Below are 18531 nucleotides of genomic sequence, written 5' to 3' on the forward strand. Positions count from 1 at the left end.
TAAATTCTTTACACCGCCGGTGTAAACATTTGTTTTCTCCAAATCAATTGCATTGCGACACGTGTCAAAATAGTGGTCACAATTAATAAAATATGGCAACGTGGCGCAATGCAATTAATTTGGAGGAAACAAATGTTTACACCGGCAGTATAGAGAATTTATTCTCATATACAAAAATACAGAAAAAAGAACAAACAAAAAGTAACGGCATTAATTGACTGGGTGGGTTTTATGTTTTGATTGTCCCGGGTGAAAAGAAAGGGGAAAAAATTTGTACCAAACCCAATGGGTTGGGCCAAATAGGTAAAAAAAAGTAACTAAAGGGCTTGCCTCCAAGAAATCACAAGTTCAAATTTCATGAAGGCTAAAGGTTCCAAAACATGGGGCTACTGAAAAGAAGGAAAAGAAAATGGAATAGAAACTAGTATAAATTTACGTCTTTCTTTCTGCCTCGACAAATTGAAAATGCGTATCTATAATATTCAAAAGTCACTATCTATAAGCAGCTATATTTTCCTCTCCCTTTCTTTCCCCTCGACAAAGTCAAAATCCATGTAAGCCTGAGTTGGCTACATGGATCCATTTCCTCCAATTGTTGATACTCGAGGTGCTTGCCGTTGATAGAAGCGTAGCACCATCAGTCAAAAGTCATGTTTCCCTACCAGTCCCGTTAGTTTAAATTACGTACAAACAAAATTATTAAAAAGCATATTAGAGCATCATTTACAGTGATTCAAGGAGAAATCACAATGCCAGTTTTCTTTTCTCTTGCAACAATTCAAAAATACCAACATATCGCAATGTTGATTTGGAGTTGTTTATGGTACATTTTCTGGGCATGTTGTGATGTATTTCCCGGGAAATCGGGAGGGAGGGGAGAATGTATTTGATCTGACAGATAAGGCAAAGCCAAACCTAGTGTATAGTTTGGCAAAAGAGAGCAGAAATACGTGGGCCGAATGTCAAGGCAGCATTGCATACGAATCTAGCATCCCTACTAAAAAGAGAGCCACTATGCAACATCCCATTTTCTTTCAAACAGACTTATCTCAACAGATAATATCAAACAATATTCCTCTGGAGTACTCTGTATAATGAAGACTGGTAGTGTGAAAGAGAGCATACCCATCATCAGCTTAGAGAGTTTGATAGCCCAGTGGACCTTGCATGTCATCCGGTCTACTGCCATTCCGGCCTATCAGAGAGGGCATCCACGGGAAAATTTTCCCGAGTTCCTTGCTTATCGTGCTAGGTCTAAGTGCCCTATCGTTGATGCCATACTTTGCTCTTTCAATAGCTTCCATTATGTCTTCCCTTGAGACAAGTTCACAACCTGTGAAATGAACAAGGCATATGACAAAACTTACTTTTTTGCCAGAGGCATTCAATTTGAAGTAACCGAATCATGAAAACAACATTTCAGAGAAGGCAGTCAAAAAGGACATGCGATAAGAGGGGGAATATGTTGCAGCATTGGTATACGAGGCATTGGCCGTTAATAAACAAATCGACAAAGGGAAACACTAACAGCGAGAATTATGCATATTCTTTCACTAAAAAGAAAACATGAACGCAAATGAATAACACTCGGGGCCAGGTTAAAGCTTATATTATCCCAAACTGCGCACAAGATTTGCTTGTCCATTTTCGGAAGTTGTGACCTTTAATTGGATGAACACATAAATGTACGTTCAAAAAAATTCACCAATCAAAAGATTTCATCTAGTTGTCGCGAAGTTTCAAAAATCATCCGAAAAGAAAAAAAATAGAAAAACACCACCAAATCTTTGAGATGCCTAAAATAGTGAAAAGAGAAAAACAAAATGGGACGAAGGGAGTACTATGGCAGACAAGATAGATTAATCAACTATTAGTCAAGACAACAGATTTTGAGCTTACCTCTGCGAGCAGCAAGTAAAGTGGCTTCATTGACAATGTTTGCGAGACCAGCACCAACAAATCCCGGTGTAAGAGACGCAACTAAGCTGCAAATGAGATCACTATCTTCCTCAAGAGGCACTCCTCTCAAATGCACAGCCAAAATTTTTCTCCTCCCTTCTTCATCTGGCTCTCCCACATATACTTTTCTCGAGAAGCGTCCAGGCCTACATAGGGCAGGATCCAATGCTTCTGGTCTATTTGTTGCAGCTATGACAACCACCTTCATGTCCGAGTCAAAGCCATCCATTTCCGTCAGCAACTGTGAAGGCAAAAAGAGTCATGAGAGCCAATTAAAGACCAAAAATCTTGGAATATGTGTAACACATTCAGAATCCAGTAATTCATTAAATTAAGGGTGTGCCTGAAACCAAGGAAAAGAAACAGAAAGGACAAGAAATTTTTGGGCCAGCTTGCGCGCACCTCAACTAATCCGATTATCCACTTTTTAGTTACTTGGAGAACCTATGTACTCTTTTCGAATTCGGGATACAACTCTCAGATCATTTACGTTTTCAAACCCAAAATGTTTCACGATATTGTATCTATGGCGTATATGTCGAGATTTACCATTCCATTTGTTACTTGTGTCATTTCATTTTCTGATTGGCTATGACAATCCAAATTATTAGAAACTACCGGTGAGCATGAAGCGTGAGAAAGATATAGAGTGAGAGTACCAATAACTTCTATCAAACAATGGAGACTTCAGAAAATCAAAGTACCGATTCTAATTGACAAAATGAAGAAACATTATACCAAAGGATATTTAAATACCTAAACGACATTGTTTAGACTTACGGCTATGAAGTAAATCGTAAGGTAAGTCCAACATGTCTGAAGAACTGTACTCTCCAAATGAAACACTAAATGGGACAGTCCTTAACAAGAAAAGTAGGGTTTTAAAGAACTGACGGAGGGTGGGGGAGCACAAGGCATGAGAGTTACAGAAAGAGTAAGATAGAGAATGGTCTGAAAGGAGATATGACAGAGAGAGGTGGCGAAAGAGAGAAAGAGTCAAATTCTGTTCAGCGAGAGATGAGCGTAGTACGTAGCATAAGGAAGATACGTACCATATGAACATTAGTATAGGCAGGCAAAGCCCCACTTGCAAGGATCCAGTTCCTCCACCACTCTGAACCCAGTTAGATTCAGCTCTTTCACTCCTCTGCCACCTTGTTTTTCCTTGTCTCCTCTCAGTACCTTCTGTCTCTCTTTCTTTCTCTATATCCTGCCCTCTATCTCTCTCATGTGTGCTCCCCCACCTTCCACGAGTTTTAAACAATCCTCTTTTCCTTGCTAAAAAGAAAAGTTCCCATTTAAATTTCCACTTAGAAAGCAATTTAGGTATAGTTGTTCAACAGTATTGACTAACCCTATGATTTCTTCATTTTGTCACTTAGAATCATGCTCATTTTTTTGTGAATTTTTCCGTTATGTGTGAGAAGTTATCAGAAGTCTCTCTCCATATCTCACTGCATATCTCTCTCACGCTTCATGCTGCCCCCATCTTCTATATGTTTAGCATTCATAGCTGTGTTATATTCGTGCCAACAATCTATTGTGATAGTAGATTAGAAAATGAAACGGCACAGGGTATCAAACAGAATGGTAAATCCATTGTAGATACTATACCGCAAAGCATTAGGTAGGTGAAAAAGTACATGACACATTGGAAGACCCAACGGATTCTCCCACCATGGCCGGCCCTGAGATTCTTGGGGCCTAAGACGAACTTGTGAGGAAAAAAATAATTCATATGGGGAAGACAAAGAGAGGTCCTTAAGGACTTGAACCATGTACCTGTTGGATAGCAAAACTAATCTTTTCCACTGGGTTAGCTAGCTTATTTGTTATATAAGCGCTGGATTAAATATATATTACATATCTGGTTATATCTATCTAGGGCCCTAGTTTTGATCCAAAATTTGGGGGTTCAAGTCCGCCGCCTTGTCTGCCTCAGCTTAGGGCCTGCCCTGTCTCCCACTATCAATTGGTTGATTGCTTTGCTCCTATCTCTTCCAAAAGGAAAAAAAGATCTTGAAAGTTGTTTCTTGAATTTGAAAGTGAGTACTTGGGTCTCTCAATAACTAACAGCATAGCATGTCTGACTCTAAGTGAGTTTTGCGGTGGTGGAGGAACTAGATCGGGAAAAAAGAGCTTCTTTTCTCAATGTTCCCACTAGGAGTAGTTCAGAGTTAAAAAAGAAAGTTAGTTGTCACGAAAGAAGAATCATGATTCACGAATAAACTTCACCTGATGAAATCTTAATCATCACCATTAAGATGTTATGGTTCTTGTTAGGTTAAGTGGGGGCAATTATGCAGATTTTGCAGGGTGCATTTCTAGCTTCCTTAAGAGAGTTCAGAGACAGCTTTGTGAGGGATAGGTTTCCAGCAGTGCTTGGGCTGGCAATGTTCTTTCTTATATTTACTTTGCACTCCATTGTTTCGCCTCAATTCTTGTACACCTTCTCTCTCCCATACTCAGGATAGACATGACTTTCAATATCTGTTCTTTTCTAACGCCACAACCACCACTACACTAAGCTTCTGAGACACACAGATAATACTGCATACATATAGTGTCGTACAACTTAACGTATGCGTTCCATTACTCCAAAATCCTACGGCATGAATAAATTATTTCTGCAATTCATAAAATTAATCTGACTGGCAACACACACAAAGAACTAGAATGACATAATGCAATCAAAGCAGACCCTAAACCAGTCTGGAAATTCTGCAAATCCCAATATTCTATGGGAGAAGATGAAAGATGAATCTGATTGAAGGTTTAGTTACCTGGTTTAAGGTTTGGTCTCGTTCATCATTGAAACTTCTACCACGCTTTCCTCCAACAGCATCAAGCTCATCAATGAAAATAATTGAAGGTGAACTCTTCCTTGCCACCTTGAAAAGGTCTCTAATGCGAGCTGCCCCTCTCCCAACAAAAAGTTCCACAAACTCGCTGGCAGAAACTGTGAAAAACGGCACTCCTGCTTCCCCAGCCACTGCACGGGCTAGTAATGTTTTTCCTGACCCTGGGGGACCCACCAGCAGCACACCTCTAGGTAACTTCGCCCCTAGTTTATTGTAGTTAATAGCTCCTTGAAGGCATGAAACTATCTATTTTAACAAAAAGCAAGAGCACTTGGTCAGAAAAAGGATTAAACAGAATATAAGGAATTTCCACCTGCAAAAAAAGATAAATATCTACAAAATAATCCCTCCATGCGGATGACCCAAGCAAAACCAAACGAAGTCTTCAGTCATTTATTCAAGGGTTCGGTTACGTGATTCATTTTTCACCATTCCCCTATGTTATGGACTGCATGCTCAGTTAAATTTAGTTAATCCATATGGGCATATCTTTCTTTCTAACGTGATAACCAATGTCCATTGAGGTTTGCCCCTCCCCTAGCATTTCATTTATAAATTATAACTAGGCCTCCATTTATTTACAACAAAAGTTTTATCTTTTTGCTACAGCTTCAACAGAGTAATCTTGCCATCACCAGTATCAATGTGACCCTTGAGATTGTGAACTGTCTTTACATTATATCATCTATACAGTTACGGGCATTATCCTACGATGCATACAAACTTTAAAAGCAGATCAGTTGGCGCCTGCTACTTATAGCAATGAACTTATAACTAATTTTCAAGTAACACACCAATTAGGCTGCCTTCAAAGCTTTCTATCTACCATGAAACTCTGGAAGGTTTATCTAACCCTTTCTAGTGCAAGACCCAATTGGCTTCTCTAGCCCAAAGAGGATGCTGCTTAGAGCTTTTTCATTACATGGTCCCAACACAGACACTCACACACAGACATATAGACTTTGCGTGTTAGCTTGTGATGCAAAGCAGCAAAAGTCTTAAGAGCAGATGGCATGCCGCCAAACACCCACTTTTGCTTTGCTGCCTAAATGCAATAGACCAGATTACTGACTAATGTGGCATAAGTCAGCGACGCTAACAACTGAACATGTTCTTCGCTACATTTGTGTAAGATTGGCTGGTTGAATATGTGTCACATGAGTTTCATGACAGGGGATGCTTTCATGTGTCTTTTACATAAAAAAATGTTTTCTTTCTAGGGGAACTGAAAGACTCATTCACTAAGTGATGCTGCTAGATTCGCAAGTTCTTCTGTACAAGTTTTGAATGATTGGCTTTTCTACTGAAAAGTGACATGCTTAATTACTTGAATTTCACATGACCTAGCTAAGAGAAACTTGTTTATTCTACAAGCTACCATTTCCTTAAAAATCCTATAGAGCACCACAGCTTAAGCAACCGATAATTCTCCTCCAGCTATCTTGGTAGAAATTTGATCAGCTTTGGAGAACATAAACTCAAAATTTTTTCTTTCTCGGAAAAATCAATAAATATACAAATAAAAGGAAAAGTACAATAAAGGACAGCAGGAAGTCCACCAACCAAACAGAGAAATCAAAAAGCCTCACACTCAACAAATGACTCTCCAATCACTAGGGGAAAAAAAGAGAGCCACAAATTCCAATCAACAGTTGCCATTTCAGCTATTGGTCAAGAAATGTCAGGAGCTTTGTAACCTACCCATGCATGACTACAACAAGAAGTAGAGAAAAGGCATTTTAGACAAAATGAAACCTACATTACTTGTGAACTAATATACAAATTCAAGACACAAACCAGCAATGTGAATGTCTTGCTAACTAAGTAGGACTTGAGAAGCTCATCTATTAGATATAAGGCAAGTCAATATATCTTACCTCCATAAGCTCCACCTTAGCTGTATCAACACCCTCCACATCATCAAATGTAACCATTGAATCACTAGACGTTCGTTTTCTGACGTGGCTATTAGCATCAGAAAGTTGACGACGTAGAAACCACATGAAAAGAGGAAGAGGCCAAAAAACTAGCACTGTAGCTACAATACTTCTTACCAACCAAATTAGTGACCGAGGAGCAGAGCTATATGTAATTCCCGTATCTCTCATCAAAGATAGAAGATAGATCTCATCATGGTCTATCTTTCTAGTAGAGTACTCCCACTTGGGGTTAGAAGCTTGGACCCTCATCAATTTTCTGAACACATTTAAAACTGTTACTCCCTGCCTTCTCCCAACACCACCGGTTTCAACCGAATCAACCACATTTCCATCTTGAGCATTAACTAAGGATTTATCTTCTGATATTTGATCTTTCTCAACTCTCCACGAATTGGTGTTGTAATATATACGACGTGATTCCTCCTCAAACATAACTCTTGTTACTTCCCCACTTTGAAGACTCGTTACCAAGTCCGAATAAGGGACAACTTTCGGAGATGGCGTTCTCGTTAAAAACAGAAACGAATAGCACAGACCCAAGGCAACAGCAACTATCACTCCTATCACATTCTTACGAAAAAACGTTCCGAGGTCATTCAAAAATGAACTGATCGAAACCCTTTTCAATCTTTTTGACAGCAATCTCAGCCTTGGGCGCAATCTTAATGAAAATCTCTTTCTCATTCCAACATTTTCTCTTTTTCCCAACTGGGTACCTTTATTTTCACTCTCTTTACTGATCACTGCCCTAATCATAGACTTACACTGTAACCTATGTTCAGATTTAGAACAACTACGAAACCTAGATAATTCAAAAGAAGCTGAACTAAAGCTAGAGTTAGAAAATGCACAATTAAGACTTCTAATTCTCCCAAAAGTTTGAGACTTTCCAGAATAAACTCCCAAGTTTTCTGGAGTAACAAAGAACCCATTATTTGAAAGAACAACTATCGTACCCATTTCCAATTACTGCAAAGTTTCCATAAAGAATAGAACCCAGGACTGGATTTTCTTGAAAACACACTTGGCTGAGATATTGAATCCTTTATTGGGGGAGAAAACCGGTAATACCTGGTGTAATCAGCTTGACAGTGGAAACAGGAAAAGTATGGGAATTCTTCAGCTGGTCTTCTTTAACAAGATGATGATAACTGTATTGGGGTTTATGGGATGATTTTTTGGTACTGTATGTTTCAGCTGTTATCCACACAATTTGTCAGGGTCTTGTGTGCAGAATTTTACCTCTTGTTTCTGTTTTTCCTTGATAACAGAAAAAGGAAAAAAGTGCCTCTGTATCTCGATGAAAATCAGGCTTGGGCCATTGGGCTAATAGAAACTGGGCCGTGGTGGCCAGATCGGTCTGGTTGAAAAGCGACAAAAGGGCCTCCAGCCTGCAAACCTCCCATGTGAATGTAATTAAGCATAAAGACAAAAAAAGTAATAAAAAAAAAAAAAGTAGTAAACATTTTCTGTAAGACAAGAATAATCAAAAAGGTAAATCTGTTTTTGTTTTGAGTAAATTTTTTAAAGATTTTAATTATTATTTTTACTTTTTAGATGTTGATATATACTTTTCAAATGTCTTTCATCTTAACCAACCAATAATCAAAGAAAAATTGACGAAATATTAACAAGGAAAAAATGTAATGAAGACAAAAAAAATCTGACAGGATTATTAAGCTAAATGGGCCATAGTATAGAAATATTTAATGTCAGGGCAAAAGGAAACTTAAATGAGAGAAAATAATGTTGCAGAGAGAGAAGGTAGGGGTAATTATTTGCATTCATTTTTCAGTTAAATTCCACAGAGACTCCCTCATCTAGTCATCTATTGTCTTGTCTCACAAATACTCCTTTAATTTTAAAAGAACCCAAATCCATCATCTATAAACGTTAACCAATTCGAATCCTTCCGTTAAAAGACTATTGGATATATAAGACAAACGTTATAATTCCGACAAAAATACACTACTTATTCATTACACACAAATAACTATTCTTTAAGAAAAGAAAAGTTTAATTGTTTTATGCCATCGTTCATTTTTTTTCCTTTTTATTTTGTAATGAAAACTCCCTCCATCTAGGTTAAGCCAAACTAAAAAAGTTCTTTATTTCTCCAATGCCACAAACAAATTAAAACAATCTTTCAACACGTGTTGAAATTGAGTTTTTTCACACAAACAGATCAAACAAGTCAATTCAAATAATAATTGTATATAGTTCTCATCTAAGTTAATCAAAACTGCTACAATAGAAAAAGAATCAAGTTTTTGCTAGATTAAATCAAATTGTTTAATATAGCTAAAACTATAATTGCAAACTCCCAATTTTTACCTCATTAAATTAAAATAGCTCCAACATACACCAGAATCCAATTTTCATCAAATTGATCAATATAGCTAAAACTATAATTACAAACTCCCAATCTTCCCCATCATCAGAATCGTCAGTTGTAAAAGACCTCTTGCCTCGTACGTCATTCTGAACCTCCCTTCGTGGTAGGGATTTCAAGTTCAAGTTTACTAAAGGCAGACAAATCGCGGTGGAGATTTGGAGAGCTAATGCAGAGGAATTGACATACCGTAGGCCTTGATTAAAAGCCGTAGCAACAAATAGAGAGATCTCCATGATACAAATACAAGTTATGAGCTTGAAACTAAGAAGAAATTGCAAAATAGATAGCTATACTTGGGGGTTGAGGGAATCCTATTCGGTGGGGTTTCAATTTGACAAAGGTGGTGGGAAGAGGCTGAGAGTGAAAGAGAGAGGGAAAGGGAAGAGGACAGAGAAGGGTAACACAAGAAGGACATAATCGATGCAATCTGTTCATTCCGTTAACAAAGTTTTGACAGATTTTCATTTCGAAAAAATGAAAGGGGTCTGTTTGGCCACTTTTCAAGTTGAGAGGTGCGTTTGGAAAAATTTAATAGATGAGGGGGTGTTTGTGGAATTTAATCCCTTCTTTTGTCAGTATCACAATTTTCCTTGTTTTTTTTTGTCCCATTTCGTTAGTCAGTACCCATCTCCTCCTTCCTTCCCCACCACCACCACCACCATCGTATTCCCTCTCTTCCACCATCCCGCCATCAACTACCACCACCTGGTACTTGACGAAAACAAAAGAAATTTTCATCTCTGCAAACTGTTTTGTTTCTCGGAAAATCATCTGTTTTCTCAACCTCGATTGGAAGATCGTGAAAGAAACCCTTCGTCACCCCCGGACCATACTCCCAGGTCGTTTCTTGTGCACTCACTCACTCTCTCTCTCTCTCTCTCTCTAGGGGTCCGTTTGATTAGCGGGATAATTCACGATTATAAGACAATCCCATTTTACGGGAAATTCCTCATGGGTTTTGATCCTTGTCAGAAGGGTATGAACGATGAAGTTGTTTCACCGCCTTCTCCCCGTGTCATATTTTCTTGATGTCGTAAAGTTGACTATAAGGTCATTTTGTTTTTCTGATTGCAGAAGTTCAATTTTGGTGGGTATTTGAATCTTAGCGATTTGTCAGGCCTCATCATTGTAATCTCCTTGTTGGGCGCTGAAACTACTAATTACGTAATACTTGGTGAAATAGGTTCCTTTTGTTGTGTTGTTTGTTGCATAATGCACCCACTATCTTTATTTAACTCAGGTGTCCGGCCCTACTTATGTGCACCTCGAGTAATCCTGCAGGACCAATCCCACCGCCCACCTGCAGGGGTCCCAATTAAAGACTGTTTGGATTGGTCCCAAAGAAATTGATAGTGCCTAAAAGAGGTTTCGAACCAAAGACTTTAGGAATGAGCAAACCTCCAAGTTTCAAGCCTTGACCAATAGGCCAACCCCTTGGGGTTTGTGCTGATTATCTTGCTTTAAGTATTATTGATTTATTGTAGTTATCTCCCTATTTTGTTCTGTCAACTGGGTTTCATTTACATTGTTGTTCTTAAGGTTCATGGGGTTAATCATTAAATCGCGTAATGGCAACTGCACTGCATCTGTTGTCTGTGTTTGGCACAGTTGTGCTAGGCTTAGGTTGTCTACTGAAGTTGTGCCATTTTATGTTCAGCTGTTTGTCTTGAACAATATACACTAATGTATTAATGATTATATTCTCCCCTTGCAGGTTTATGTGCTTTTCAAGTTAGTATTTAGCCAACTAGTGAAGATAAATGGAGATCAGTGTTGTGTGTGTGCCCTTTTGGGGTGTGGTATCTAGTCTGAGGTAGTGAAATGGAAAAGCAAAAAGTAGATGAGAATGAGCCAGTGCCAGTTCCGGCAGTGAGAGTGGACAGATTTGGATTTGTAAAGCAAGACCATAGTAATTCTCCGGAAGGTTTATCCAGGACTAGATCAGCTTTTGAGTACGAGAGGTATGTGATTCTCCTTGTTGAATAATTCATACAAATGTATAAAGAGAATCATCGGCACTTTCTCATTTAAATGGGTGGTGAAACTGCAAATTAACTAAGTATTTGCATGGAAACAAAATCAGAGCCAGAAAAGAAGATAGTTGAATCTAGAAAAGAAAAGTAGTCCGCGGGAAGGGGGGGGGGGGGGGGGGGGGGGGGGGGGGGGGGGTGGGGTGGGGGGGTTTTTGATTAAATCCATTTTGGATGAATTCCATTTGTGTATGTGCTCCTGGAAATATATGGTACTCTATTCCATACTCTGTTCCCTAGATCGGGAGCAATCGAAAAACTAGGGTCATGCACTTGAGAACTCCTAGTCTTCGTGTTATTTTTAAAATAAAATCACTAATATGATATATGTTGGATGATGCAAATAATATTGAAAATGAAAGAGAAAGTGATGAAGTAAGGGAGCAATACCTCTTGTTCTATAGAACTTAGAAGAGCGCATTGCTCCTTTACTTTATTACCCTTTTTGTATTACGACTCTAGTAGTCTTGTATTTACATTTTTTTGTTTTGAATTTATATACATTTGACAAAAATTCGACCGAAAATGCAAAAGGTTTTGGTGTGCGACAAAGAACTAAGTAATCAAAAGTTGTAATAATCTGAATCAACTTGGCTCAAAAAGTTTCAACTTTTCAAATTTTATTTTGAATAGAAAATTCAAAATTTCCATTACCTACTGTTTTGGACTAATCAATATGAAATTCAATTCTCCTCGCTCTTATGATTTGTAGTATAAGAACTCTTCTGTTTACTGAATTCGAAAAAAAACTTTTCTTCTTGTATCTTCTTTTTATTCGGTTAGCTGTAGTGTTACAATGTTTCTATTGATGATGTCTTTACCTTGTAATTCGAATAGGAAACCGTTATTGCTTCAAGAGCTAAACTTTATGTTCCTTGCCCTATTGGCTTCTTGTTTCTGTGGGCTGGAATTTTTTTTACCTCTTAGTAAGTAACTACGTAACCTGTAGATTGTTTTAAACTTTAAAAGTGTGGGGGTAAATATCCTTGTTACCTGAGTTTGATTCTATGTCTTTTGCGTGTAAAATTAATTACCTTAACTTCTGGATGTCCTACTTTACATGAATTGATTGTTTTAACTTTTAGGCTTTATTTGGATGGACTGATTATTCTTGATATTTGTTTTGCAAATCATGTGAACGAGACACTTTTCAGGGAGGAAAGAAGAAATAGAAAATGGAGAAAAATGATTGGGGTTGGAGGGAGTGATTGGAAGCACTACGTAAGAAGGAAACCTCATGTTGTCAAACGGCGCATAAGAAAAGGAATTCCTGATTGTCTGAGGGGTCTTGTTTGGCAGTTAATCTCTGGAAGTCGTGATCTCTTGCTGATGAACCCCGGGGTTTATGAGGTATATTTTATTGCTCATCTAAAATTTTGCTCTCCACTTGTGCCATAGTATCGCTTTATTATCACAAATTCCTCCACTCTAGCCGTTAAGAAGATGGAAACATTTTAGCCCTTTTATCAATAAGGTGGAAGTATTATTGTAGCTCATTTTCTAGTTGGCTGGTTTGGCATATTTGCTGCATTTTCCAAGGATATGATTCTATTTTCAGATTGAAGTCTATTTCCTGCTAATAACCGGTTTCACCTTGACAGCAGATTTGGGTGTATTTCATCGATTACCTTCTTCCAGGGATGTCCTGGGTCTAAAACCTAGTAATGGGTGGGTTGCATTTAGAGGCTGCTACAACTTTTAGCCAGTCAGAGTCAACTCTTAGATTGATCCCAACATAGACATGCGGTAATTTCCTTAGATTGTAGATCTATTGAAGTCACTTGTGATGTGGTCTGAGTTAGTAGCTATTACTTAGGCAGACTGGAATGCAGGCCCAATTGCATGACCCTGCTAGTCTTCCCTGGCATCATGAAGTTTCATGAGATTTTCTTTTTACCTTGGTTTCTCATTCTTACATGATCCACCCCTTTAATAATCTTATCTATCTTTTACCATAATCTTTGTCATTATGTTGACCGAACTGTTCCTTTGTTGCAGCAACTAGTAATATACGAGACATCCGCTTCAGAATTGGATATAATTCGAGATATATCCCGTACCTTCCCTTCACATGTTTTCTTCCAGCAGAGACATGGACCTGGTCAAAGGTCTCTCTACAACGTTCTGAAGGCATATTCTGTGTATGATCGGGATGTTGGCTATGTTCAGGTTTGTATCTCATATGTGGTATTTTCCATCACTGTGCTATATAAACTGTAAATAGAATCCTAAATTATACTGAGTTTTTTTTACTGCAGGGGATGGGATTTGTAGCTGGCCTTTTGCTTCTCTATATGAGTGAAGAAGATGCATTTTGGTTGTTAGTTGCATTACTGAAAGGAGCTGTCCATGCCCCCATGGAAGGTTTATATTTGGTAATTTCTTCTCTTCGATGAGACAATTTTAGTATTTAGTACTCATTTTTGAGCCTGCTAACCGCCTACATGTTATTTGGCCAATGGAGTGACAAAGGCCTTGTTTACATTGCCCTGCCAGAAAGCATTGCAGTTCAAATAAGTCTTTGTGAAGGAAAATATAGGGCTCTAAAAGAGCAGAACAGAAAACAATGCTTGGTAAAGCTGGTCTTTACCCTGTAGGCATCACACTCTTAATCAAGTATTGGGAAGATTCACCTCTGTCTGTAACTTCCTGAAACAAATTGTAAAGCTGAGCTTATAGTTGATTATGATTCTGATGCATGTAACTATGTGCCATTTTACCCTTTACATGCAAATGATTTTAATAGCGGAGAATATAAAGTGCTGGGGAATGGAGTTAATAGCTTATGTGAAAAAGTAAAGAAGATACGAGGAAGGAAAAAAGAAGAATTGGGCTAATAAAAATAGAGAAGATGCTATCTTGAGGTAGGGGTCACTAGGAAATTCGGTGAAGCTTTTGTTCAATCATATTGCAAAGCACAACCTTCGCATAACGGCTTCTGACATAAGCATTTTTTATGTAACAGTATCTTATGAAGTGAGTTTTTGAAGGGGATGAAAGGGGCTAACTTGTACCATTTGCTTCTCTCTCTCTCTCTCTCTCTCTCTCTCTCTCTCTCTCTCTCTCTCTCTCTCTAGAGTTGCTGCACTTTGCCATCCTAAATATGGCAGTTGTTGAAATATCCTAGCTTCCCTTTCTAATCTAGTTGGTAAAGTACAAAGAGGAAATAGGATTGTGATGCAACCACAGAGAGTAGTTTGCAAGGACAAAGGTGAAATTGGTTCCCCTTGTTCTTATGTGGAAACTGAAAAGATTCCCCGTTTCATAATTGCCCAGGTTATATTATTTTCTGATACTGCCACTGGCTGTCAGACTGGATTTAGCTCATGGTCACATCAAAAGCTCTCATGCACTGTTGTGCTCTTATGTACTATTTTTTAAGTGTTCCTGAATGCATCCCATAACTCTGAAAATTGTATCCTTGTGATTCTGGAGTAGGTGGGGCTGCCACTAGTACAGCAGTATCTTTTTCAGTTTGAAAGTTTAGTAAGAGAGCACTTGCCTAAGGTCGGAGAGCATTTTACCCAAGAAATGATAAATCCTAGCATGTATGCAAGCCAGTGGTTCATAACTGTTTTCTCATACTCTTTCCCGTTCCATTTGGCTCTCAGAATTTGGGATGTCTTTCTTCATGAGGTTAGTGATCTTAATTGTTGATGTCTTTGCCTCTGATGTACTTTCATTTCGTGTTGAATGACATTTTTCCTTTTGGCCCAGGGTGTTAAAATCGTGTTTAAAGTTGGTTTGGCCCTATTGAAATATTGCCATGACGAATTAGTAAGTTTTTTTTTTTTTAACGACATGCCTCCATTAGATACTACTCCATCCGTCCCAGTTTGTTTGTCCAATTTCAACATACGTGCCTTTTAAAAAATTGTCTATATCTCACAATGTATAGTGTTTTACAGAATTTCGAGACCATCATAAGATCTAATGGTGATCTATCAAACAAGATCCATATTGCATACAAACAAGATCCATATTGCATACAAAAAACATTAGAAATTGAAACATATAGACAATTTTGTAGGTCGTCCCAAATAGTGAAAAAGGACAAACAAATCGGGACGGAGGGAGTAATAACTACTTGTAAACTGATCTTATAATGGATTGAGTTTGTTTTTCAGGTAAAATTACCCTTTGAGAAACTCATACATGCTCTGCGTAATTTCCCTGAAGATGCGATGAACCCGGATACCCTCTTACCCATGGCCTACTCAATCAAGGTTCTCCTCTCTCTCCCTCTGTGTGTGTGTGTGTGTGTGTGTGTGTGTGTGGGACTTTTCTCCTCGTTTTATAATATATGTTGTTGCAGTGAAAGATTCTGCTGATGACAAGCTTGCTTCTTAAATTGGACTTCTTTCTAAGTGTCTTCAAACGTAAAATGATAGTTGAATTTTGTTTTATATATCCCCATCTCTTCTGTTGCTAGAATGCCAGTTCAATGAATTTGTTTTAAAGATCTCGTATTCTCTTTTGGTGGTATGCCACATACCATCTTCATTCGCGCAAATCATCTTATTTCTTGCATCTTTCTTCTCATGGAATCTTGCTGCAACGGTTTGTTCATTGTTCCTCTTTGAACTTCCCTTTCAAGGTTGGGACTTGGGACTGTATTGAATTGCACTTCTATTAGTCTCAACATATCCTACTACATGGCAAATGGAGTCAAAGTAGTTGATGTCTTTTGGTCATATTTCCAGAATGTTATTCACTCAATATTCGAGAAGATCTTTTTGAAGTTTTACCGTATACCTATTTTGAGGAATATTCACTTTGTTGGATTGCTTGATTGATCTACGTTGTTATTTCAAGTTGAGTCACCATCGATTTTTTTTGGCCAAATTTGTAAAACCGTGTTATATGTGTTCGTTGATAAGGTGGAGTATTAATTTAGTTGGTTAAGTATGGTTAATGAACAGGTATCAAAGCGTTTGGAGGAATTGAGGCTCGAATACGAAAAGAAAAACGGGAAACAAGCAGAACCCGGTGGGAGGGCGAAACAGCAGTCGCCTGAAACACATTAAAGCAAGGTACCCTTCACAGTTGAGAAGAGCTAAGCCAACTATTCGATACTTGTACGCTGATTTTTCTATCCTTTTGATCGTACAAACAATATTATTTGTGAGACTGGATTCGTCAACAGTTTCGTTCCTTGTGATGCATTTCATTGCCTCTTCTGTGGAAAACAGTTTGTTGTCTTTGGCTACGACCTTGAAACTGATGGTTTATAGTGGTTTCACCTATCCCGCTTCCCAGGAGTTAAGTTTTTCATTTTCCATAACATCACAAGGTGAAAACAAAACAAATCTTTTCTGAGAAACGTTTTCTGGCTAAGCAGACGGGAGTGTTGGTAAGATTTACATGTGAAATCTTGTGCAGGATAAGGTGGCCTTGTGGCAAAGTGGCATCTGCTCAGTTCTGATAAGAAGTTGGACCACTGAAGAAAGGAATTGAGCAGAGGTGTTTGTTGTCCATAAAACTTAACAAATCACAATAACAACCTCAACTTAAGGTTGGGTTGTACACCAGGTTAACCGCTATCCCTTGGCTTAGTGGTAAGGCTCTGGGCTTATGAGTTTGCTCTTTTTTAAGTTTCAAGTTTGAAATATGTTGGATGCTATAGACACTTTCGAGACCAATTCATACGGGGATGCTGACTTGAACACTTTGAATTATTCGTCAGAGGTGACTTGTAAGTCGTCTTTTTTTTTTTTTTGATCCAGACTTGTTAGTCGTTTGTTATGGTCTTATATAATACTCCACTAGATTGTAAAAGCAGTTTCATAACATCCATAATCTATTGAATTATTCTGGACACGTCTTCCTCATTCATCATCTGTCTAGAGGAGTTAGAGGGGTGTTTGGACTAAATTGGAAGTATTTTCTAGGTTATTGATTTTGACACTTCATGTTTTTTTTTTGGTCAAGTATTTTGACACTTCATTATTTGTCTTCTAGTGTTCAAAATACACATATAGCATGATCACTACAGGACAAGTATTGGAGTGTGGTCATCAAAATATGGAGTGCTAAAATCATTTCCTATTTTTTAAGATAGCTTCATGTTCTCACGGTTAATGAGTTTTTCTATTGCTTTTGATCAAAATATGTGGAATTAAGCATTTTTTACACCAACAAAGGGAATTAGAAAATTACAGTATAAAAATATGAATAAAATTGAAAAATATTTTCACAGTTACAAAAAAGTAAGACTAAAGAAGGGAAGCTGCTACGGAAACCAACAGTATGCACCGATCGTTTGTACTGATGATATGGGAGTTTGCATGGATGATTCGAGTCGTTCAATAATTTTAAAATAAAAAATCGAGTGGGCTTGTGAAAAATTAGCTCCATCTAATCCAATATATTTAGATGTTCAACCCAATCTTTCTATTTTTCATTCAATCTCTCCATTTTTTGCGATTGTTCAAAAATGGGAAGATTGGCTCGAGTACCATACATATCAGATTGAGCTAATTTTTCGAGAGTCCCACTTGGTTTTTTATTTTAAAATTATTAAACGACTCGGATTATCCGTACGAGATCCTGAATGGGTCCCGCGTGCTGTCGCTACACCGGTCGGTCTCCCCCATCGGTTTCTTTAGTTTTCTCGCTAAGGAAAGTGTCTTTAATTGGTTATGAGCATTTCGTGATGATATCATGTTGATATGGCATTCTTATCGTCCATATCATCGGGAGGTGTCAGAAATTCATGGTTTGATGCCGACTTTAGCATAGTCAAATGCCTTGCAACTTTCTTGGATGCTGATGGAGTTTAAAATTATACTAGCTTCTTTTTGGGAGTGGAAGCTAAAGTACCAAACTCACATGGGTTTCCATGAAATTCTGTAAATTCGTTTCCACTTAGGCTAAGCAGTACTAAAATGGTAAACAACTTGAGCGCAAGGCCTACGTTGCCTTCCTAGTAGTTCCTACCACACACAAAATTAAAAAGGTTTTCTAGAATGGGAATCCGTTCTACACGGCAGCACGAGGCACAATTATTATGTATAATAAAAAATAGATAACCAAAAATTGACACATCAGCTTTGATTATTTATTTAAGAGGTTGCTAAGCTTACCAATGTTGAGGTTCATAATGATCGCTTCTAGTCCATAATCAAAATAAGGGGTCCACAATAATTTCACACTCTCTCTCGCCCTCTGTTTTCTGTCATTCACTTATCTTCATTTACGTTTTTTTGGGCAAAAATATATCGATTCCCTTTCTTAATTTTGGGGGAAAATCGGTGACTTCCTTCATTCCTATTATGAATTTTTTTGGGGGGGGAAATAGAAACAGAAAAAAAGAGTGAAATACCTTAATCCGGCGACAATAGGTT

At 38.0% G+C, this 18531-nt stretch overlaps 3 protein-coding genes across 6 annotated transcripts in view; 2 read left to right on the top strand and 1 right to left on the bottom strand.

The window, feature by feature from the left end:
* Positions 1-949: 949 nt before the first annotated feature.
* On the bottom strand, positions 950-8027 carry LOC131335061 (probable inactive ATP-dependent zinc metalloprotease FTSHI 3, chloroplastic). Its single transcript, XM_058370236.1, has 4 exons — positions 6698-8027; positions 4743-5066; positions 1900-2200; positions 950-1333 (listed from the first exon to the last, which is right to left on the bottom strand). Exons 1-4 carry the CDS (start codon positions 7718-7720, stop codon positions 1137-1139), a joined length of 1845 nt encoding a protein of 614 aa, XP_058226219.1. The 5' UTR covers positions 7721-8027; the 3' UTR covers positions 950-1136.
* A 710-nt stretch (positions 8028-8737) lies between these two features.
* The window catches only part of LOC131298983 (stress-induced protein KIN2-like), a 39257-nt gene continuing 29463 nt past the window's right edge, over positions 8738-18531 (top strand). Inside the window, exon 1 of the mRNA XM_058324505.1 lies at positions 8738-8743. The gene's annotated coding sequence lies outside the window, so the exon portion shown is untranslated. The remainder of the gene's footprint in view (positions 8744-18531) is intronic.
* On the top strand, positions 9754-17005 carry LOC131298979 (uncharacterized). 4 transcript variants are annotated; one of them, XR_009190581.1, is made up of 10 exons: positions 9754-9994; positions 10870-11116; positions 12340-12535; positions 13184-13354; positions 13444-13560; positions 14624-14821; positions 14903-14962; positions 15313-15411; positions 16108-16478; positions 16568-17005. XR_009190581.1 is itself a non-coding variant. In XM_058324500.1 (9 exons), the coding sequence occupies exons 2-9, from the start codon at positions 10977-10979 to the stop codon at positions 16210-16212; spliced, it is 1086 nt and encodes a 361-aa protein (XP_058180483.1). In that variant the 5' UTR covers positions 9754-9994; positions 10870-10976; the 3' UTR covers positions 16213-17005. The 4 variants fall into 4 exon arrangements, 3 of the variants coding, with proteins under 3 accessions (XP_058180483.1, XP_058180485.1, XP_058180484.1); XM_058324500.1 differs by having other exon boundaries at positions 16108-17005; XM_058324502.1 differs by lacking the exon at positions 9754-9994 and adding an exon at positions 10114-10131 and having other exon boundaries at positions 16108-17005.

This window comes from Rhododendron vialii, chromosome 8a (assembly GCF_030253575.1).
Source record: "Rhododendron vialii isolate Sample 1 chromosome 8a, ASM3025357v1".
Classification (NCBI taxonomy): Eukaryota; Viridiplantae; Streptophyta; class Magnoliopsida; order Ericales; family Ericaceae; genus Rhododendron; species Rhododendron vialii.

What these genes read in the sequence shown, in the direction of transcription:
- LOC131298979 (XM_058324500.1), top strand. Translation starts at nt 10,977, where the DNA reads ATGGAAAAGCAAAAAGTAGATGAGAATGAGCCAGTGCCAGTTCCGGCA. An exon ending in TGAACCCCGGGGTTTATGAG is followed by an intron (nt 12,536 to 13,183) that starts GTATATTTTATT and finishes CCTTTGTTGCAG; the next exon opens with CAACTAGTAATATACGAGAC. An exon ending in GGGATGTCTTTCTTCATGAG is followed by an intron (nt 14,822 to 14,902) that starts GTTAGTGATCTT and finishes CTTTTGGCCCAG; the next exon opens with GGTGTTAAAATCGTGTTTAA.
- LOC131335061 (XM_058370236.1), bottom strand. Translation starts at nt 7,720, where the DNA reads ATGGGTACGATAGTTGTTCTTTCAAATAATGGGTTCTTTGTTACTCCA. An exon ending in GAGACCAAACCTTAAACCAG is followed by an intron (nt 2,201 to 4,742) that starts GTAACTAAACCT and finishes TTGCCTTCACAG; the next exon opens with TTGCTGACGGAAATGGATGG. An exon ending in TTTACTTGCTGCTCGCAGAG is followed by an intron (nt 1,334 to 1,899) that starts GTAAGCTCAAAA and finishes TTCATTTCACAG; the next exon opens with GTTGTGAACTTGTCTCAAGG.